This window comes from Furipterus horrens, unplaced genomic scaffold (assembly GCF_987537825.1).
Source record: "Furipterus horrens unplaced genomic scaffold, mFurHor1.1.pri manual_scaffold_8, whole genome shotgun sequence".
In the NCBI taxonomy this organism is placed as follows: Eukaryota; Metazoa; Chordata; class Mammalia; order Chiroptera; family Furipteridae; genus Furipterus; species Furipterus horrens.
Genome location: NW_028327178.1, coordinates 93,575,523 through 93,597,930, shown reverse-complemented (window position 1 = coordinate 93,597,930; position 22,408 = coordinate 93,575,523). Strand labels below are relative to the sequence as shown.

The 22,408-nt window shown below is 49.0% G+C and overlaps 1 protein-coding gene across 4 annotated transcripts; it reads right to left on the bottom strand.

Moving 5' to 3' along the window:
* Positions 1–1,193: 1,193 nt before the first annotated feature.
* On the bottom strand, positions 1,194–17,076 carry TGIF2 (TGFB induced factor homeobox 2). 4 transcript variants are annotated; one of them, XM_090286359.1, is made up of 3 exons: positions 17,020–17,076; positions 12,651–12,876; positions 1,194–3,797 (listed from the first exon to the last, which is right to left on the bottom strand). In XM_090286359.1, exons 2-3 carry the CDS (start codon positions 12,840–12,842, stop codon positions 3,276–3,278), a joined length of 714 nt encoding a protein of 237 aa, XP_090142485.1. In that variant the 5' UTR covers positions 12,843–12,876; positions 17,020–17,076; the 3' UTR covers positions 1,194–3,275. The 4 variants fall into 4 exon arrangements, with proteins under 4 accessions (XP_090142485.1, XP_090142484.1, XP_090142483.1 ...); XM_090286358.1 differs by lacking the exon at positions 17,020–17,076 and adding an exon at positions 16,881–16,945; XM_090286357.1 differs by lacking the exon at positions 17,020–17,076 and adding an exon at positions 16,788–16,938.
* Positions 17,077–22,408: the final 5,332 nt, after the last annotated feature.

Genomic DNA, 22,408 nt, shown 5'->3' with positions numbered 1-22,408 from the left:
CTCTGACCTTCATTGGGGGGCCTGGCCACATTGTCCCTGTCAGCTTTCATTATCAAAGTACTTGCTTAGCCCACCCAGCTCATCAATTTGAAGCTCAATTCATTAAGACTTTTAGTTTCAGTTTTTGTAAAGAATTTATAAGCCATTTCCCTGAAGCAGTCAAACCACTCAAATCACTTCCCCTTTTACAGGGATAGTTTCCTAGATGTAGAATGACTTAAATTTCTTGAGGAGCCCTTCCAGCATGCTCCTATTATGCCAGGCCCCAAGGCCAAGTGTCCACTTTGAGAGTTGTTGGCAGAGGGTGGGTCAATGAAGGGCTAAGTTGGGGCTCTTTAATCTGCAGAACTTGGGTGCAGGGAAGCAGTCTCCAAATTCCTAAAGGAGCATGGCCTGTGGGAGATTTGATATTCTTATTTGCTTCTGTGGAAGTAGTTCTAGAGCTTAGCCCAAACCATGTTAGAGCTGAATGCCAGTAGGTTGTAAGTTGCCCATCACTAGTTCAGACCTCAGGGTAACCTTCAAGCAGGGCAGACTTGAATTCATATCCTAGCTCACTTAGTATCAGCTGTGTAAGTTCAGGCAGGCAACTTAAAGATCTTTCTTTACCTATGAGAAGGGCATCTCACTTTATGTACAAGAATTACGATAATGAACAGTGCAGACGTAGGCACACAGGAAGACTGTTCACTATTGCAGATTATATACTGTTTTGGCTGCAATGACAACATAGTCATTATGACAGACACATAACCCACAGCTAACTTAAAAACGGGAATTTACTAGCTTATGTAATTGGGAAGTCCAGAGGTGGCACTGATTTCAGACATGATCAGAGCACCCATCTCATCTCTGCTTTTGTGTTGGCTTCATCCTTGCAGCCATGCTCTCCTCACTGGGAGAGAGGAAAGGCTGCCAGCTCCCCAGCCCGAGTCCCCTCACCACTTCGCAACCTGAGATTCACTGCTGATCCCAGGGAGAAGTGGTCCAGTGCATGTGTGCCCCCTGTGCACTGCGATGAACGGGCTATGGAACAGGGCTGAGGACCAGGAACGACGGGTGCAGAGTGTACTCTCACATGTGGCTACTAGAGGGACAGTGAAAAGTAACGCAGGTGAGAACTCAGCCAGTGCCCCATCTCTGGGCTGGGCCCAGGGTCACAGTGGATCGATCTGTTTCTGCTTGGAACAAAAATAAAACCCAAAACGACTTTATTTAACAAAAGACAAAAACAAAACTTATTTACAGTAGTTTTCTGCTCAAATTATTCAACGGGGTAACTGCTAGATCTCCCAATTTACCTCACAACCAAACCAAGCAGAGGCAGCTCAGCCCCAGCCTCCAGATTTTGCGCTAAGGGGGAAGGCCAACCAGAACCCAGCAGCATGGCTCCCACACCCCTCAGCACCCCCACTGCTCAGTGCACTGCGGAAGGCAGTCCCACCCTAGCCCCATTACCCTGGTCTGCTACAAGCATCTTATGACAGCCGCACCAGACCTGGGTGGGGTGGAAGGGACTGGGCAAACAGCAGGATCAACTCATCTTGAAGCTGCCACGTTCACCCCTCAGCTGGGCCCAAGGAGTATGAGGACCCTGATTCTCTTCCCACCTACCTCAGGGCATGCAAGGAGAGGGCACAGGAGGGAGGAGGCAAGACAAAGAGCCTAGAAAACTTGCCCACTCAGAGCAAAGTTCCCTCTCCTTAACACTAATCCCCACTCCCACAGCAATGGGTGGGTCAAGCCACTCAGGGTGAGGGTGTCTCCCTGAAGTCCTCAGGGATGGGAAACCTGCTTCTGCCTTTTCTCCTGGCCAGGCCTAACCAAGGCAGCCAACAATCTAGTAACCGACCCCCTTGCGCCTGAGCTGTCTTTTGGCCCAGTAACAATGTCAATCAGAACAAAAATATTTTGGCTAATAACCACCTAGGATTAGTGTTTCTTAGGATATATAAAGATGGGGTATATTGTTGTTGAACACTGTTGACAATGAAAACAGAAAAATAAAAAATGGGGAGGGAGAATGACCAACTGGGATCTGTTTCTTTGTGAAGTTCAGGGCAGGGGCCTCTGCAACTCCAATTTGAAGGTGCAACACAAAGACACTTGTGATGAACAGGCCCCCTAACATGCAGCTCCAGCCTCCTCTGCAGGCAGTTCCGCAGGGGGCACTATTCCTGGCTTCCTCAGGAATACTTTCCTGCCGCCATTGTGGGAAAACCTGCCAGTAGGTGGAGCTTTTGACACTCTAGCCCCACTAATCCAAGTTCCTAAAGGAATCCAAAACTCAGGCTGCAGGGCAGAGCTTTCAAGGATAAGGGGAAAACATGAGAGGAAAAAAAAAAAAAACCAACCACAAGAAAACAAACCCTACTGCCTCAGTCTAGCTTATTTCTCCCACCCCCCCCCCCAAAGTACAGTAAAAACAAAAGTAGAAAAAAACACCTCTCCGGTTTTATCATCCTTCTCTGCTCTACGCCTAGAAGGTTTGGTCAGATTCTCTGCTGGCCCCTCTCTGGCTTTGGCTTTATTCCCCTCTGTGCCTGATACAGAAAAGCCAAAGCCTGTATACGTTTTATTCCTTCTTTTTCTTGGTAAACCAAACCAACAATAAAACAACCATTTGGAATTTTGCAGAGATGTAGCTGGTCCCCAAAATAAAAAACACTCCTTTCCTTGTAGAACAATCACCTGTTCCAAGGGTGGATCACTCCCAGTTCTTCAGACTCCATCACACAACACACTCTTCTCTGTTAACACAAACCACAGCAAAAAGGGAAAAGTGAACACAAAGTTTAGCAAAAACCTAACATTCAACTGGAGTCGGTTCTGCGACATCTGCTGGGTTCCTCTTTTCTTTCGTTCACACTTATGAACTCGGAATGTCCACACTTAGCTTAACAAAGAGGCCGGCTCAGGAGCAACTTGGACCCAGCATAGGTCTGAACTCGGTAGGTTTTCTGTGCCCAGCCCAGGAAAGCAGGCTGGGACAAAGGTGTCCTGTGGATTCTCTGGAGAAGTAGCAGCAGCACCATGCCTGTCTCCACTCTCTTGGCCTCATCACCTGAGGAGGCCTGGAGAAATGGCAGTCAGCAGAGGAGAGGTCCCCATCACAGTGCAGTGACACCAGCTGGTGTCTCCCTGCTGAAGACCTCTAGACAGAGATGATCCTGATGTTTGGCAGTGATCCAAAGAAAACCCTCTGTATGAAAGGGAACCAAAACAGAAACCCAGGACAGCTGGCTAGAGCCTCGAGCACCCCTGTTGGCAGACGCCTACTTGGGGTTTTCAGAAACTAGGGGGATGGGAGTGTGCAGTAGTGGGGGCGACGGGGCCTGCTGCTTCTGAAGCTCCATCTCAGCAGCCCTCTGTAGCGCCACCTCCACCAGCAGCTGGAAGCTGCTGAAGTCCTCCTTGTCCTGCTCTGGGGGTGTGGGCGGTGGTGTGTTGAAGAGTCCCCCGGTGGGGCTTCCGGCTTCAGCCCTGGTCAGCAGGGTGAGTGTGTTACCAGGGGTCACCAGGGGTTTGGCAGGCTCCAGCTCCCCTTGCGGGAAGGGGGCTGCTGGCTTCTCCCCCTGGCCTGAGTGGAGTGGCACAGAGCACACAGACAAGGAGAGCACATTGGTGGGGGCTGGTACAGACACAGCCAGCACTGAGGGGCTGCTGCCGCGGGGAAGGGCCACATCGGAGGCCTTGCCCCCGCGGCGGGAAATGGTGTACTGGTTGGGGTCTTGGCCGTCCTTCCGAAGCATGTCTGGGAGAAGTCGCCGCCGAGCGTTGATAAACCAGTTACAGATCTGCAATGAGTGTGAGAGGCTGTGATCAGTTCACTCCACCAAAACCAGCTATGAAGCACCTATGTCAGGCCCCAGAGCACAGCAGCAGACAGCACACACACACAGCCCCAGTCCTCAGCCAGCTTCAAGTTGGGAAGGGGGCATTAAAGCAGAAATCATACAAATGGATATAAACTGCAGCTCTGACTCAGCCAGTGAAGGATGGTACCATGGGGTGCTGTAGGAGACCGTAACGGGCAGGACCAGTCTAGTCTTTGTGGACTCAGAGTGGTTTTCTCTGAGGATGGCTCCTAACTGAGATCGGAAGGATGAATAGTTTAGGTGGGAGGCAGGAAGGCAGAGGAACATTCGATTGAGGGAAATGAACCTCTGAAAAGACCCTGTTGCAGGTGGAAGCAGAGTGGTGACTAGAAGTTATCTCTATGGCGGGGATTTGGTTCTTTAGTCTAAGGGCAACAGGGAGTGTAGGAGGGTTTTAAACAAAGGAGCAACTTGCTACGTGAACAGAGGGGAAGCAGAGACAAAGGTCAGTAGTTGAAGTTACATTAAGGGAGGTGAAGAGATGGCAAATGCTTGATCTATCTGGGAAACTGGGAATGAGAGGGTCTGGTGCCCAGCGGATACAGGTGTATGAAAGGGGAGAGGGGACAGTGCCAAGGGGGATTCACTCCTTAATTTCTGGAGCAGTCTTGGTGGAGGCCACAAAAACAACACGAGAGTGTCAGGTAGAAGAAAATTGTTTCCAAGCAAAACTAGGGTCAGTGGCTCCAGCTGAAGGTGCATTCAAACAACATCCTTAACTTCTTTTGTTCCTGCATGCTGCTCAGAAAACTGCCATTTAACCTTGACCCCATTCCCCTTTGATTCACTGTTTAGATTAGTCTTTCCGAACCTCTACATGAGACATGAAATTTATCACTGTTCAGGGTTATGCTGCAAAGCCAAGACGTATCTAGCACCCTGACCCACATCTATCTGGATTCTCTTTAAAAAGCTTCATGGCTCTCCAATCCAGCCTCTTCACTGGTTGTCAATTCCCTTTCTAAAATGGAATGGCTGTTAGTCCTGTTCTAAAAAACTCCCATGTCTCCTACTGCCTACAGAATCAAGTCTGTCTAGAGACACCTGGGGCCTGGGCATTAAACCCTCCCGTCCTATTTCCAGCCCTGCATTCTCTGGTATGTGAAATTGCTCACCAGCCCTCATCAGGCCCTGTGCTTTATTTTCCTTCTTCTTGTCTTTTTTTCAGTAGCTCCATGCGTTTTGTTCATCACAATTCTTCCTTCTGAAACCTCTCTTTTCCACTAAGAATGGCTACTCCTCTACGTCTTGGTTGGTCTAAGATATCAGCGATAGGGCCGGAGCAGAGGATTCAAAACACTTCTCTCTTCACCTACAACTGGCCGAGGGCCTGGCAGCTTCTTTTTGTACATGAATGACACCATGAAGGCAAGAGTGGCAGGAGAGGTGTGCAGTGTCTGCACACTCGAGAGCAGCAGACTCCTAATCGTGGCGTCCTTCTTGACCGTCTAAAAGATCGACCACTTATACCCTCTTTTCTCATTTACTCCTAATGACCTGGAGATGTGGGAAGACCCATCCTACAATAGCTCACCTGAGCATTATATTAAAAGTTATGGATTAAACTAGGTAACAGTTTCTTAGATGACTGGCTGGTGTAAGGTCATAAAAACAAACCTGTTTTAAAACATTAACTTTCCTTAAACAGGCAAATACAGCCAGCCCTATACCATTTTTTCCAAGTCCTCCTTCTTGCTTACCAGTGAAGGGGCCACCAAAGGGGAAAAACTGCTTAATAACTTCGCTATCTCGGAAGTAGCAGAAGAGAAGAAACATTATAAACTGTGGATACTGGGGGTGGGGCACGATGGGTGTGGCCTGGTACTTACTATGTGCCAGGCCCAGTTCTCGCTGCAGATGATCCCTTTGTGAATGAAACAGACATGCACTCTACCCTGTGGCACCTACAGCCCCCCTAGTTGTGGAGACTGGCAATGAACAATCATGGTGAATAGCCACCAGTAAGTGCCAGGAAGGAAACACACAGGAATAAAAGGGTAGCATGTAAAGATGAGCAACTTCTGTAGACAAGGGGTCTGGGAAGGCTGAGGGAAGAATGTTCTAGACAGAGGGAAAAGCAAATGTCAAGGTCCTGAGGTGAGAAAGGATTTGGTTTAAGAAACAGATGGAAGTAGGCAGGGCTGTGCCCACTGGGCCCAAACATCTTGGTGAAGACTAAAGGGCCTGAACAGTGAGTGGCTTGACCTCAATTCCACTCCAGGTTCTGCTCCCAGCCCCATCTCTCCTCTCCTCTATCAATAGATACTTACAGAGCAGTAGCAGCTACTGTAGGAGGAAGAAAAGACAGGAACCCCCACCCCCTCACCTCCTGTGTGCCGGGATGCTGGGAGCTGTGGGCGCAGCAGTGCGCGATGTTGCTCAAAGCATTCCTCCAATGCCTGCTGAATGGATCAAAGTCCCAGCTCTCCTCTAGGCCCCTGCATCAATTCTACTCCTGCCTGTCACCTTTCTTGGCCCATACCCAGGCAAGCACTTGGGTGCCATCTTCCTATATCTGTCTCTCTACCCTGCTGAATGGCTAGCCATCTCCAGCAGGCTTCGAGCTGCATCCATTCCACAAGTGATCCAAGGACAGCACTAGACCCCTGGCCCTGCCAGGATGGGAAAGCTTCTGGGCAGGGCAGAGACAGAGCCTTCTTCCCTCCCTTCTCCAGTCTGTCTAGAAAGATCCTGCCCCTGAGGTTCTCGCTTATCCCTTTTTACCTCTGTGGTCCCACCAATACTACCGTGCGCGCACACAACCATAGGCATCAGCAGACACTGAGTAAGCTGAATCCTGGCTACAGTTGCAAAGGCTCTCCAAGGACAAGGCTGAACAGCTGGGCTCAGTGAAGGAAGGGAACTAAGCACCCTGGATACCAGGTTATCACGTCAGCCATCTCACTTGTATTACGTTTAATCTGCATATACGCCTGGAAGGGTAGTGAGCAGTGTCCCCAAAGTACCAAAAGGGGAACTGGAACTCAAAGAGATAAAAGAACTTGCTAAAGTCACATGGCCTGAGTACAAAGCTGGGACTCAAACCCAAGTCTCCAGGCTTTAGGGTCCCTACTGCTATTCTGTTTTTGTTTTTTTAAGATTTATTTACTTTTGGAAAGAGGGGGAAGGTAGGAGAAAAAGAGAGAAAAAAAACATCTATGTGAGAGAAACATCGATCGGCTGCCTCTTGTACGTGCCCCAACCAGGGACTGAACCCAAAACCCAGGCTTGTGTCCTGACCAGGAATCAACCAGGCACCTTTCGCCTTGTGGGATGACGTCCAACCAACTGAGTCACACCAGTCAGGGCCTACGGCTATTCTTACTCTGCTTTGCTGTGTCTTACCACACAGAGGAATAATCATTATCATAATCCTAAAAGCAAACACTTGTTGAAACAAAACATATCAGGTGTTGTTCTGAATATTCCCCATTGAATTACTCATTTAATCTTCAACAGCTAATGAGACAGGTTCTGTGATGATCTCAATTTTATTTGAACTATTGAAAAGAAAAAAAGAGGCCCTGATCAAAGAAGTTCAGTAACTTGGCTCAAGGTCACAAGTGCAAATGAATCTGGTCCAGGCAGCCTGCTTCCAGGCAGGTGAGAGGGACTGAAGAGTCAGCCTTAAGCCTCTCCTCCTTGCTCAGGAGCTTCCATCCCTCAGTCTGCAGCTGCAGCCTCAGTTACCGGCACCACAGAAGAGCGCCGCACCTCTGCACCTCACCCGTGTGCTGGGGGAACAGGCAGATCACAGTGACCTGGGTCAAGCAAGGGAGGGATGGGTGTTTCTGTGGAGAAAGCCGTGTTGGGGACGGGAGCCTGGGTGTGTTCCAGCAGCTGTGTGGGCATCTAGCCCCGAGCTACACCTCCCGTTTTGGCTTATAATTCTGAGAACAGCAGAACACCCCCCACCCCCCATTATACTCTCCCACACACTGCCCTTGGTCTCCAGAAAACTTGGCAGCCTCTGTTTTGTCTTCTTATCCGACAGAAATGCACAGCTGAGGCAGGCTGGGCAAGGGCAGGAGGCCTGCGTACACCCCCAGTGCCAGCTGTGATAACAGGCTTTGGGGATTTTCTGTAGCACCTTCCAGCTGCCCGACCCATGCCTAAGTCAGGAAAAGGGCATGTGGCTCGCCCCCACTCTGGGTCCTTGGGCAGGGGGTGGGAGAATGCCAAGGTGAATTCTGTGATTGATACGGCAACACAGACTGGGTGCCTGAAAGCCTGTTTCTAGCATAAAGCAGGGCCCTGTCTGAAAGGCTGTTGCCCTGTCAGTATTTTTTTTTTCTTTTTTATCAGAGGCTGAGATGAAGGACATGGGAGGAATCATTGTGGCAAATGGGAGTGGGAGGGACACCAGGAAGCTGTGAAGGCCATGAGGATCAGAGCAGGGCATTTGACACAAGTGCTTTAATTTCAATGTCTTTTCAGCTCTGAAAGGTAGAACCATAAAGAACGGAGGGGAGTGAAGACCTGTCCCAAACTTCATGGTTCCTCCATGTGCTGTGACCACCAGCATCTGAGCAGGCTGGCTATATATTACAATCACCTGGAGAGTGATTTTAAGAAATAGCTGTGCCCTTCCTGGTGTGGCTCAGTGCATTGAGTGCTGGCCTGCAAACTTCAAGGTCACTGGTTCAATTCCCAGTCAGCACACATGCCTAGATTGTGGACCAGGTCCGCAGTTGGGGGCATGCGAGAGGCAAACACATACTGATGTTTCTCTCCCTTTCTCCCTCCCTATCCCTCTAAAAAATATAATCTTTAAAAAAGAGAAATGGCTATTTCTCATCTGTTTAATACATCTGGTGGGGGTGGGAGTGAGTGAGAAATGTGTTTTTAAGCTTCCCTGAGTTCTGCCACCCAGGCTTAGGAAACCATGGTTTAACCCACCAGTTTAACTTGTCCCTTTACTTAAGCAAAAAAGCTTACAGAGAAACTAAAATATATATACATACAGATGAAAAGGTGGGGAGACAGAGGCTGCCAGCAGGAAGAATGGGGAGGCAGCTAGCTTTGGCATCATAGGAAGGAGATCAGCCTCCACCAACCAATGAGGGGTGCCAGGACACACCTTGCCCCAGAGCAGGCCACCGCGGCCTCTATGGCAGGCTCCCTTCTTGCCCAGCTCCCCCATATGGGAGGGACTACTGCTCCTACCTCCCCTTTCCTTCAAATCTCCATTCAAATGCTGCTTCCTGAGAGAAGCCCTTCCTGCAGAAAAGGCTCTGGTCTTTGAAATGATGTCTTCCCTCCACTCCCTGCTAGCCGAGGACAGGGATGGTTCTTGTTCTACCGCTGTTTCTAGCACACAGCACTGGGCCTGGCACAGAGCACAGCCCTAGTCAGCACCACAGAGTGAAGGAGGGGGGCCAGACCTCCCTGCCACGCTTCCCTTCCCTCCCCAACAGACAGCCCCTGAGACCAGTCAGAAACCACAGCAATAAAGTGGGATTAGAGGGGGTCCCAGGGACCTGTGAAAATCCTTCGCAAATGACTTTTTTTGTTTTTGGTCTCACCCTCCCAACTGCCTAGCCCTGGGCAAGTACCAGCAAACCAGTTAGTTAAATGACTCATTGACTTGCTAATGAGATCGCTCCTGGGCAGTTAAAAGAGACAATCAAAAGAGATGTCCCCAGGGAGAGAGGAAAACAAGCCTTGGCAAAATGCTGATGCTTGTTGAAGCCAGGTGATTGGTACCAGGGGTGCATTAGAATATTCTCTTTTGAGGATATCTGCAAATGTTTTTTAACAAACAATGAAAATTTTTAAGTTAAGTACGGAAAAAGAGATGCCTCCAGGGACTTAAGCCCACTTTTCCGGATGAGCCATGTTTCCTTACTTCCGAGGGCCTGCCTGCTGACATTTCCAACACTTGTTCTTCATTTTCTGTTCACTTCAACTGTTATTTATGGAGCACCAACCAGACACAAAGCACTGAGCTCAACACTTGGGATAAAGGGATACATGAGACCAGTCAAGGGCTCAAATGCTGACCCAGTCCCAGTGCTGTGGGAAGGCACAGCTCCTCCAAGGGCTGGGAGTCTTCCTGGTCAGGTGGGAGCAAAGTGGTAATATCAGTTGAGGCCAGAATATGGGGTGAGGTGCCAGGAAGCAAGTCTCCCTGTAGATGCGGACAGGTGATGCTGTCATAAAGTTGGCAGGAGCATTGAAGCGTTGGACCAGGATAGAAAAGAAGCCATATTCCAAAAATATTTAAGGGGTATGGCTAGGAATTAGTGATTGATCACAGGAGCTGAGAAAGAGCTATCCAGGAGAACCCTTAGAAAGGAAAGGAGCCAGGTTGGAGATGTTACCAACCAGTCATCAATCAGAAAATGTGAGGTGCCTGGAGGTGCACCTATGCTGGGGATTTCCATCAAGTACGGCCAGGTTGTCCCCCCGGCTTTTTAACTCAGCATGACTAGGGCAGTGGCCACGGAACCCCTCCCCACAAGGGGTGCCGGGAACCAGCCCGGCCTTGTCATTAGACTCCAGCTAACCCTTGCCCCAGACACACACACCTCTAAGCAAGATCTGGGGATCTGCCGTCCTAGGGGTCCCCTGGTTCTCCACAGGAACATTGTGTGGCTTTGTGAGTCTGTTGGGATTATGAGTAGAAACACCATGGTCCCTGGCAACCCAGACTGGCTCACTGCAGCCAGTGCCTCTGTCCCCTCCATACCACAGGCCTGTCAGCCAAACACCGTCCCTTTTTACAACAACGCGGTTAGGTGGGATCTCGTTGGTTTTATATTAATTTACTTTGGAAAACCGTTTATCTTATAGTAGTGCATAAGAGCAAAAGCAAGACATTTTTACCCAGTTTTCAGTTTGTATACACTTAAGTGATGTGGTAATAAAAATATTTTCCTTTAAAAGGAGACGGTACATTACTCAGATCTGAGAAACCGTGTCCCTGACAAAAATCAATTTCAGTACTGCCTGCCAAGTAGTTGAGAGTGCAGGTGTGGGCACACTGGGAATACACAGCAGAGGCCTCAAAGCTGGGCTCTGAGATGCAGAATGCTTTCAAAATAATGCTTAAGAGGAGTGAGTCTGGTTCAGAAAAAGTTGGAAAGAAACGAAGGGACAGGGCCTGGAGGCCCAAACGGCTCAAGGGCCCCAGGGGCAGCAAAAACTGAAAGATGGGCTGCGGAAGTACCTCAGTTTGGACCATCTCCCGAGGTCACTAGGGTCTGTGGAGTGTGTGCCACAATCAGATTTGCATTTTGTATTCAAGAGACTGGACTGAAGGAACAAGGCAAAGAGGCTGTCTGTATAATACTGGCTCTTGGGGTCCAGACTTTGGCCTGTGAGTTCAAGTCCACACCCTCTGGGAGACTTTTTGAGGTTTCCAGGGAGGCTCAGAAGCCCTGCCCTGGCTCTGCTGCCTTCTGTCCCAGCAGCGATCACCTTTTGCAAACATCAGTGGCCAAGTCTTTCCCTCTATTCCATCCCAGACTACATATTCCGTGAGGACAGGAATGAGTTTGGTTTCTGTCTGGAATCCCAACTCTGCCCAGCATAGAGCTGGGCATAGTGGGGTGCTTGGCAGTACACTGTAAGATGGTAGACACCTGGGGTCAGTCCAAGAGCTATGGTCTAGGACAAATGAGGATGAAAAGGAGAGTAGAGGCAACCACTCTGAGCCTAACAGCTCACAGTGAGCCCTGAGTTCTTCTCGGTCCCTCCTCCTTACCCACTGCAAAAGTGCTTCAACACCTCCCTTTTTCAAAAGAGAAAACCCGAGGCTCAGGACAAGGTCCAGGCTTCCTCTTATGAAGATGGGACCTGAGTCAGGGTCTGTAACACTAGAGCCTTGCTCGTAGACAGATTCTAATTAGCCACTGCCCTGAGAGTGTAAGTCAGGTGACAGGGGTTCTGAGGACTGAATACCCAGCGAGAGACTTCATGGAGGAGGGACAGGAACTCGGGAGACCGGGGAGGTTCAGAGTGGGGTAAGAGGAGGGAGAACCCATACCATGGAATGGACTAATGGGCTGGGAAAGGACAGAGGTGGAAAGGGAGGCGGGGTGGGCCTTTGCTAGCTAAGACCCTGCTCCCAGCAGGTGAAAAGCCAAATTGGAGGCAAGGCCCTCCAGGGTGTTCTGCCTCAGCCCCATGAGAACAGAACACCAGTATGTCAGCAACTGAGGCAATTCCAAGGAGATAGTATCTTGTACTTTGACTAAAAGTAGATAACACGATCTTTAGAATGTGCTCAAGGCACTTTTACATCCAGTTCTGAATGTTCCTTAGAACAGTTCAGTCAGGCAGAAGAGGACTGTAAACCCCATATTATAGATGGGGATATCAAGATGTGATCCACAGCTTCTATGTGGCAGAACTGGGTTTTGAACTCAGAATCTGACTTTTGCACTTAGCTTGACTGTGATCCCAACTCAGTCTTAACCACACTGGAGATCACCAGCTGTCCCCTACAACCAAGTGGCCCTCCAAGTACCACTCTGAGGCTAGGGGCCAATCCCATTCAATGCAGTATCAATTCCCATGGCCTCCAATGTTAGTGATGACATCTAGATGTTAATGACTATTCCCTGCTTCTTCAGAACTCTCAAAAATCTATGTGCAATGACCTCATATCACTGTCCTCCCTAGAGGCAGAGGGAGTGGGTGTTCTCATCTGACCAAAGAAAAAACTGAGGCCTGGAGAGGGAGGTGACCAGCCTTAGGCTACACAGTGAGTCAGTGACAAGGCAGGGATAGGACTAGAAAGCAGGTCTCCTGCTAACCCCTGCTTACCTGCAGCACAGATAGGTTGGTTTGTCCAGAAAGACTCAGCTTCTCCTGCTCGGAGGGGTAGGCATTGTAGCGGTGCAAGTACAGCCAGTCCCGGAGGATCTTCACTGACTCCTTGGGCAGGTTCCCTCTGCGCTTCCTCTTTCCTGCCAGGGAGAGGAGGCCTTCATCCTCACCCAAATCACTGTCTGACATGGTGTCTAGGGGCTAAACTGGGCCTCAGGCAAGCCTGGAACAAGTGATAAAGAGGTTGGGGACATTATTACCACGCACTGCCTCTTACCCTCTTCCTAGTCTCCAATCACACCATCACCAGAGCCTGGGACACGAGAACTACGTGGAAATCGCAATTCAAAGTCTCAGGCCACACCACAGCCTAGGCAACCTAGAAGGGCGAGTCCAAAATGCCTCTACTTTAGTAGACTCCTAAACAAAATGGCAGCTTTTTTTTTTTTTTTAAGTTTCAATTACAGTTTACACTCAATATTATTTTGTATTAGTTTCAGGTGTACAGTATAGTGGTTAGACAACCATATACTTTACAAAGTGTTTCCTGTAAATGGCAGCTCCTTAATAAGCAGTACCAGACTAGAAATAATTACAGCTACCACTGAGGTCTGTTTTCCATGCCACTTTCCATTTATTATCTCATTCAGACCTCATAAAGCCGTTGTAAGGGAGACATTCGTATTATCATTTTATAGATGAGCAAAGGAAGGCCCAAAGAGATTAAGAAACCCACTCATGATATTATGGCTGTTAAAACAGTTATCATATGACCCAGTAATTTCACTCCTAGTTATCTACCCAAAAGAAATGAAAACCTATATCCACACAAAAGCTTGTATACAAATGTTTATAGCAACATTACTCATAATTAGCAAAAAGTGTCTATCAACAGATGAATGGATAAATAAAAGGAGGTCTATCAATACAGTGGAATATTATTTGGCCATAAAAAGGACTGAAGTCCTGAGCCATGCTACAATGTGGATGAACCTTGAAAGTATTATGCTAAGTGAAAGACACACATCATAAGGAACATCTATTATATAATTCCATTTTAAAGCAATGCCCACAATGGGTTGGAAGGGCATAAAAGCTGATAGCTAAAGGGTATGGAGGGTTTTTTAGGTGATAAAAATGTTCTAAAATTGACTGTGGTAATGGTTGCATTGTTCACCCTTGAACAATGTGGGGCTTAGGGGTGCTAAGCCCCGCACAGTTGAAAAACCTCAAATAACTTTTGATTCCTCCCCAAATTTAGTTGTCCCTTGGTATTTATAAGGGATTGGTTCCAGGAACCCCTGGTGGATACCAAAAACAGCAAGTGCTCAAGTCCCCTATGTAAAATAACATAAATCAATGTACCCGTGAGCTTCAACGTACAAATGGAACATAGTGCAGGTATTTATTGAAAAAAATTTATACATAAGCAGGCCCGCACAGTCTAAACCTGTGTTGTTTACATTTCAACTGTACTAAAAACATCTAACTTGTTCACTTTAAATTGGTAAATTCTGCCCTGGCTGGTGTGGCTCAGTGGATTGAGCACTGGCCACAAATACGTTCAATTTCCAGTCAGGGCATGTGCCTGGGTTATGGGCCAGATCCCCAGTTAGGGTCCTGCAAGAGGCAACCAATTTATGTTTCTCTTGCAGACAGATGTTTCTCTCCCTCTCTTCCCCTCTAAAAATAAATTTTAAAAAATATTAATTGGTAAGGTCTATGGTATGGGGGGGGGGCTCACATCCAGGAAAATAGTATATATAGTACAGTGGGTTTGGACCAAGGTAGAAAGCTCCCCCACCCTTACTCTTGACTCCCAGGTCTCTCAAGACCCAGTGAGGATCAGGAAATTCAATCACCGTGGTCCTACAGCAATCCATGTAACATTTACTGTGCACCTACTGTGTGTCCTGTAGTGTCAAGTCATCCCTACTAGTTGTCTCTCAGACATTCTCCTTTGTCATCTAGCTCCTAGCCTGGTCCCAGAATCAACTCCTCAAAAACCCCGATAAAAGAGCAAGGCAGGGCTCTGGTCTCTCCAACCTGGCTGTGTAACTTTGAGCAAATGTTCTCCCCTCTCTGGGCTTGAGCCCCCTTTCAAATGAAAGGTGTTTCCCTAGACAGGTCAACTCAGTTGCTCAGCCCCCTGACAAACTTCTTGTTCACACATGCAAAAGAGATTTACATTTTAAAACCAAAAGTTCCAGGCCAAGCTGATGCTAGAATCTCAAGGCTCCGCCCTCCTCAGCCTTTAACAGCTCCCGAGCAGGCTGAGCCAACAGACTCTGGCATTTCCCAGGTTTTGTTTCCTAGACTTGGGCCAGAGCCCAGATAACTGGGCTGGCTAGGCCAGGCTTTCGAGGGAAGGGTCTACCCTCCCAGCCAGGCCACCTGGAGGTGAGACAGGCATTGATTAGAGGTGCCACTACTCAGAGAGCACCAACTGCCTGCCTGCTTTCTGAGATCAGGTGTCTGAAGTTGAGCTGGCCAGGGCAGTTGGGATCTGGGGCTAAGGGACGCATCCCTGGCAGGCTGTGAGTTTACTAAAGGTTACATATACAAATTCCAACCTGGCTGTCAGCCAAGTTCCAGTCTGCAGGATTCCAGGGTGAACTGTACCTCAGCCCACCTACAATCCGGTGAAATATCCCACAAATACACCCCACACTCACACCAGACCACTCTCTTAACAGCACTCATAACTGGCACCAACTCGTTGCTCAGCCTCTCGGCCCCCATGAATTTCGCCGACAAATAGAGCACACACGTAGTTTACAAATAAAACTCACTTCTAGCACGATCAACTGGTACCCACAACCAGCCCAACTCCTGGATATAAGCCCACCCACGAACTCCAACGGACCCGCCCCGCCCACCCACGATCTCTCAGACTGGGAAAACTCCAGACGTCAGAGCCATCAGTTCTTACCCTAACCGGCCTGAGGCAGCACCCGGTGCACCCTACTACACACTTCACGACGCCGACCTGCAGCCACTCCCGCACGAACTTGCTGACAACACTCTGCAGCCCTGCCGGACACTCCCCCCGGCCGAACACTCGCTGCATTCCCAGCAGTTCACACAAAGCGCTCTGCCTCCCCCATGGCCCAGACCGAGTCGGAGCACATGGCTCCCGGGGCGCTGGGGAATCCGCCTGCGCTGGGGGGGGGGCCTGCACCCCTCAGCCCTCTCAACCCCGCGTCAGACTCGGCGCTCCAGCTCACCCGTGGGACCGCAATCCAGTGGGGCGGGGGCTCTGTAAGAAAGAAGACTCACGTGTCTGTCCCGGGGCAGGAAAAAGTTTGGTTCCCACCCCTTTCCCCCGCAGCTCCGTGCTTGCAGACTCTCCGGGGCTCGGGGCTGGCCGAGCCTGCGCGCTCGGCTTTGTGCTCCGAATTCGGCCCGGAGGGGGAGGGGAGAGGAGGGGGCTGGGCTCCCACCTCCGCACCGCCCCCCCCAGCCCTGCGCCCGGACTCCATGTTGGCCGCCCCCTACCCCGTAAACTGCGAGCTTCCCCCACAGGAGGCTCGGCTTACGCTCGGCGTGCCTGAGGGTCCCGGCGCGCAAAACTTTCTTTGGGTCCTTGGCCCCCCGAGCCCCACTCCCTTGGCCCGCCTGGGAGTGACAGATGCCTCAGAGACAGACTTTCCTTTGTTTCAAAGGAAAGGGGAACTCGCGCGTGCTACCCGGCCCTCCCAGCTCCAGGCCCTCACCGCTGCCCCCACCCGCAGCTGTCACTCTCAGTGGCCCCCACCCCCGCTCCGCCAGAGCGCGGCGGGGGGGGCTGCCGGCGGTTAGCAACGTGCACTTTTGAAACCAAACAAACCCGTCCCGCGCGCTCACCTCGGCCAGGGCAGGGGTGGCCCCTCTGCCGTGGTGGGATCGTAAAGAGGTGGGTCCCCTCAAAAGGTCCCCGAGCGAGCTTTTCCCCGGGGAGTAGGGAACTCCTCCCCTACAGGCCCCAGCCCGCACACTGTGGTCCGGACTCACAAACACACCAGAGCTCACACACCCACAATCGCACGCGCCAGGACGACGCCCCCTCCCCCGTCCAGCCCAGAAAAAAAAACTTTTCAAGTTGTCCATGCGCCTCCCGCCCCCATATGCTCAGCTCCTGCGCTCCACACTAACTTTCCCGAGCGGCTTTTCCGTCCACGAGGCCTTGAGCTCGGTCCGGAGCGTCCTGGCAGGGGGCGGAGGGCGCTTGGGAAGCGCGCCGCGTACCTGCCGGGCCTGACACTCGGCCTGACAGCTCGCGGCTGGAAAGCACCTCGCGGCCTGACGTCAGATCCCCTCTCCTTCCCCTCTCCACCCCCCGCCCACTCCTCGCCCTCCCCCACCCGCCCAGAGGGAGAAAACAAACTTTGTGCGGAGCGCGGCCAGCTACGCCCACCCACTGCGGGGCGTGCCGGCGGCGGCGATGGGCTTCGCCCCGCCCACCGCGCCCGGAGGGGGCGGGGCCGGAGGGCACCTTCTTCCTGCGCCCACCCCCACCCTCAGGAATGCCACATGGCCTCCATGGAGGAGTGGTGGGAACCCTGACTAGGGATTGTGTACTTGGGGGCAGGAAGGGGCCCGTACCTCTTTTCGGAGAGCATTTCCGGAGCGCCTACTGTGTACTTCACGCTGGGGGAGGGAACCTCTACTTGGAGGAGAAAATGCAAATTCCGACGTTAAGTTCCCTCCCTCCACCAGGTTCTCCCGCAGGCTGTGTGCTTGTTACCATTGCTCTGAGAGGGAATTGAGGCCCAGCTAGTTCAGCGATTTACCCCGAAATGATTGGGACCGGGCTCTGAATGCGACGCCTGTTCCGCCCACGAGGGCCTGTAGCGTCGGGTAGAAGGCTCCCTCTGACACCACCGCAAAGCCTGTAGCCCCTACGTCTAGCACATGAGTGGCGGCCAGAGGTAAAAAATAACAACAAAAACCAGCCAACTCTGCAGGAGGGTTTGTAACACAAGAAGCTGAGCCAGGCACTTCAGGTGTATCTTCCCGTCTAATCCGGCTTATGGGGTACGTGCTGTTACATATCAGGCCATGCTTTGCTCATGAGCTTCAGAGCGGCTCTTGCTTTTTGTCACACTATCAGCGTCATTCAGCCCAGGTGGATACGACAGAAGAGCCTAAGCCAAGGACTTGACCCCATTGAGAGAGGCCCTTGAAGGAGGCAGACCTCCTGTCTAGGGGCTCCCAGCACTCCTGTCTGGTTTCTTTTGCCTGTGCCCGCAAGACCCAACTCTCGGACCATTTCCCTTGGTCTTCCCCAAGCCTACCTGCTAACACTCTTCCCTTCTCTTTGCTCTCTACCACTTTGTGTGAAATATCTGTTGATCTACCCTCCTAGGAGGTTGGGGTGGAGGGAAGATCTTTGCTACCCACCCCAGCCCTTGCCATGGGCCCCGCCATGGGCCCCGCCCAGCACCTGGTCAGCTTAAAACTGGGCAAGGCCTTTTCTGGGCCCCTGGGTCCTCATCTGGACCCAGATATCTGGGACCCTTGAGCTTGGAAATCAGAAGCCTTGAAATGACTTCTGGTCTCAATAGCACTTTAGCAATGGAGAACTCCGAGAAACAAAAATTGAATTTTCTCCAAACAGGCTCTAAGCCAATCAGAATGCTGATTAAATTGCTGTTAAGATGCACCTGGACTCCTCACTGAAGCCAGACTTTCCTGCAAATGCTTAAAACCTAGATGGCCGCTCTACTTATAGCAGCACCAGAAGTGTCAGTGCCGCTACCCAGTGCTCTCCATTTTGCAAATGGGGAAACTGAAGTCCCGAGTGGAGGCCTCAAACAATTTCTTGGGAAGTGGTACTTGGTCCACAGCCTTCTGAGAAAGAGAGAGGCTTGAGGAGTCTCAGGTAAGAAGGATAAAAAAAACACTGGGCCCTGGTCACTAGGATCACAGAGCATATGTGGGACAGGTGCTTTCAGAAGGGGGACCCAGAAGGGAAAATGGGCGCAGCCAGGTGACCCTGGTGAGGTGACTCTGTCCCTGGCACTCAGCGCCAGGTGTTATGCCTGAGAGCCAGATTCTGTCCATTTTGGGGAAGCCTCTGGGGACATGAGCTTGAACCCAGAGACCTTCCCTGCAAATCTGCCTACTAGCAGCAGCCCCCTAGGCCAGTGCTTCCCCAGTCTTGTGCTAGATGAGGTGCACTGGGGCAAGTGGAAGAGCAGCTCCTTTTCCCCTTAGCCTGAGGCAAAATCATCTGGGAGCAGATAACCTAGAAGGGGCTTCAGGAGTCCCTCCCCAGACTTCTAGGAGGTGGGGGGATGGGGGTTGGGAGGTAGAGCAAAGCTGGTAGTGTGTCAGGATTTAGCATTTTATATATATATATATATATTTTTTTTTTTTTTTTTTAAATACTGGCTGGGTAGCTCAGTTGGTGAGAACATCTTTTTGATATGCTGAGGTTGCAAATTTGATCCCTGGTCAGGGTACATACAAGAAGCAACCAATGAATGCATAAATAAGTGGAACAACAAACTGATGTTTCCTTCTCTTTCTCTCTAAAATTCAGTAAGTAAAGTTTTTTAAAAACAAGATTTTTTAGCCCTGACTGGTGTGACTCAGTGGAATGAGCACTGGCCTGCGGACCCAAAGATTACCTGTTTGGTTCCCAGTCAGGGCACAAGCCTGGATTGCGGGCTGGTCTTCAGTTTGGGGCATGTGAGAGGCAACCGTTCATTGTTTCACACGTCAATGTTTTTCTCTCCCACATCAGTGTTTTTTTTCTCCCTCTTTGCCCCACTCTCTAAAAGTAAATAAATAAAATCACTTAAAGAATAGACTGGGTGAAAAAGGTGAAGGGACTAAGGGGAAAAAAAGCAAAAAACGTCATAGATACAGAAAGCAATATGGTGATTACCATTGGGAAAAGGAGTAAGGGGAGGTAGGAGAGGGGGTGGGGAGGATAAATGATACAAAAAGGAAAGATAAGGGTTTTTTTATTCCATTACAGTTGACATTCAATATTATATGAGTTTCAGGTGTACAGCATAGTGGTTAGACATTTATATAACTTCCAGAGTGATCTCAGAAGTCTAGTATCTACCTGGAACCATACATAGTTATTATAATATCAATGACTGTATTCCTTATACTGCACTTTACATCCCCATGACTGTTTTGTAACTACCAATTTATATTTCTTAATCTCGTCACCTTTTCACCCAGTCCCCCAACCTCCCACTCTCATCTGGCAACCATTAGTTTGTTCTCTGTATCTATGAGTCTGTTTCTATTTTGTTTATTTTGTTTTTTAGGTTCCACATATAAGTGAAATGGTAAGATTTCATTTTTATGGCCAAGTAATATTCCAATCATCTGTTGATGGGCACTTAGGTTACTTCCTCATCTTGGCTATTGTAAATAATGCTTCATTGAACATCTAGATACATATATCTTTTCAAATTAGTGTTTCAGATTTTTTTCAGTTAAATGCCCAGAAGTGGTATTGCTGGGTCGTAAGATAGTTCTATTTTTATTTTATTTTTTAAGGTAGTTATATTTTTACTTTTTTGAGGAACCTCCATACTGCTTTCCATAATGACTGCATCAAGCTGCATTCCCACCAAACAGTACACAAGTTTCCCTTTTCTCCACATCTTCACCAGCACTTGTTGTTTGTTAGGATTGTGCATTGGAGTTTGAGAATTATTACCATGTAGAGTTTCTCAATTAGTAAGTATCAGAATTTAAAATGTGTGCATCCTCCACGAATGGGTGGGACAGCAGGTTGATGTTTGTCTCTCTGTCTCTCTGTCTCTCTCGCTCTCTCTGTCTCTCTCCCTGCCCTTCCTTTCTCTCTCTAAAACCAATAAATTAAAAATTAAATAAAATGTGCATATCTTCTAAGCCAATAAATCTACTTCTAGGAATGTATCATGAAGAATAATCTCAGACCAAAGACAAATCCTTATGCAAGGTTGTTCTTTGCAGCACTCTTCATTCTGGTGGAAAACTACAAACAACTACATGCCCCTCCCTGGGAGGCAACTGCTTACGGCAACTCTGGGACCGCCGTACAACTGGATGTTGCAGTGGGGTAAGTCTGTGCACTAACCTGGGGGCTGGTCAAGGTACATATATTAGGACAGTTGGCCAGCAGGGGTTCCTGTGGGTGTCCTGAGATGGTGCCTAAGGGAAAGTGGGGAAAGAATGGAGGTAGGGTGATCAGGTGAAGCAGCTCTGGGTAGCTAAGGCCAAACACATGGAGACCTGTCTCTGAGGTCTAGGAGATCTGTGGTTTTCAGTCTGACAGCATCTTAAAAGCCTGTAGTATCTTGCTGGTCAACCACAATTTGATTGGCTTGCTCCCAGTTGTTGGGTATCCACTCGTGCAGTTAGCTTATGAGTGCCTGTGCAAGTCAGGCTGTGTGTTCGAAGGTGGAGCTCTCATCCCTAGACCATCACGAAGGGTCTGGGCAAGGTGAAGGGATTAAGAAGTATAAATTGGCGGTTACAAAACAGTGACAGGTGTAAGTAATGTTCAGCTGAGGAAGGAGAGAAGGTTGGACATGATAGTCCTAAAGGTCTCTTCTTTGACATTCTACCATCTAAACCTTACATATTTTGAAAGTAATACATATGTAAATGTAAATGCCTGTTTGCCCACAGCTTGGGCAACATCAAAATTTATCTTTATTTTATCTTTGCTGGTTTGAATGGTGAGGAGTATTACCTAAAAGTTGTGTATGTCTACATGGCTTTCTTAAACAGCCTGGCTAAGCGGTGGTCTAGTTATGCTTAACTCTCTGATTTTCTTCCTGTGCAAACATTTTGCATAAAAAGGATATTTCCGATGGGCCCAAGGCATAGCATATTAACTCAGGGGCGTGAGTGTGGCAGGGATGTGGAGGTGATCTGCAGGTAGGGATGCCACAGTCTCTTTTCTTGATGCCCTCTGGCTTCTAGGCACAGATCAAATAGAGAGGGTAGCGCTTTAAATTTGGGGATTAAAAACAAAAAAATCCCTTCTGAGTTTCTGGTAGCTGCTGGATACTAGCATTTGTTTTCAGAGCTATAGAGATCAGCCTGTCAGAGTTGGATATTGTGGATTCAGATTTGGCTCTTTGGGGCTGGAGAGATTAATTACTTTAAGTCATTGTTTTTATTAGGGTCTGGGTGATAGGATAGGTGGAAATCAAATTTTGTTTGACATGATTTCATCTTTTTTTTCTATCTGGGAATTTTCTTAACCTCCTGGAGTACTTTTTTGGAGTATTTTTTAATTACAAAAGCAAATACACCATGTTAATTATAGCAAGTGAAACAATGCAGACATATGTAAAGAAAAAGTAACCTCCCACTCATTTTCACCTTCCAGCATTAGCAGTGATAACAGGTATATGTTCGTCCTCACCTTTCCCCATGTTCATGTAAACACATGCAAATATACACGCAGCCTGAGGCAGTTTTCTCTCCTCCCTTCTATTTACATTTCTCCCCAATTTTCAACAGGGTTGCAATTAATGTTTTCTACATAAATATCTTTGCAGTTGTGAAACTCTCCTGAAATAGATTCTCTGAAGTGGAATTACTGGGGCAAATAGCAAGAGTGAGTATTTTTTAGGCGTATTAGTGAAGTGCTTAAGACAGTATTTGTAGAGCCCGAGTGCTTGTCTCACTCAGTCCTTAGCCACCTCAAGTGGTAGCAATTTTGGGTTCATCTTTGTTTATTAGGTGGCTGAAGAGAGTAGCCTTTGGTTCTTCTAATCTGCATTTTTTATTATTAGTAAGATTGAATA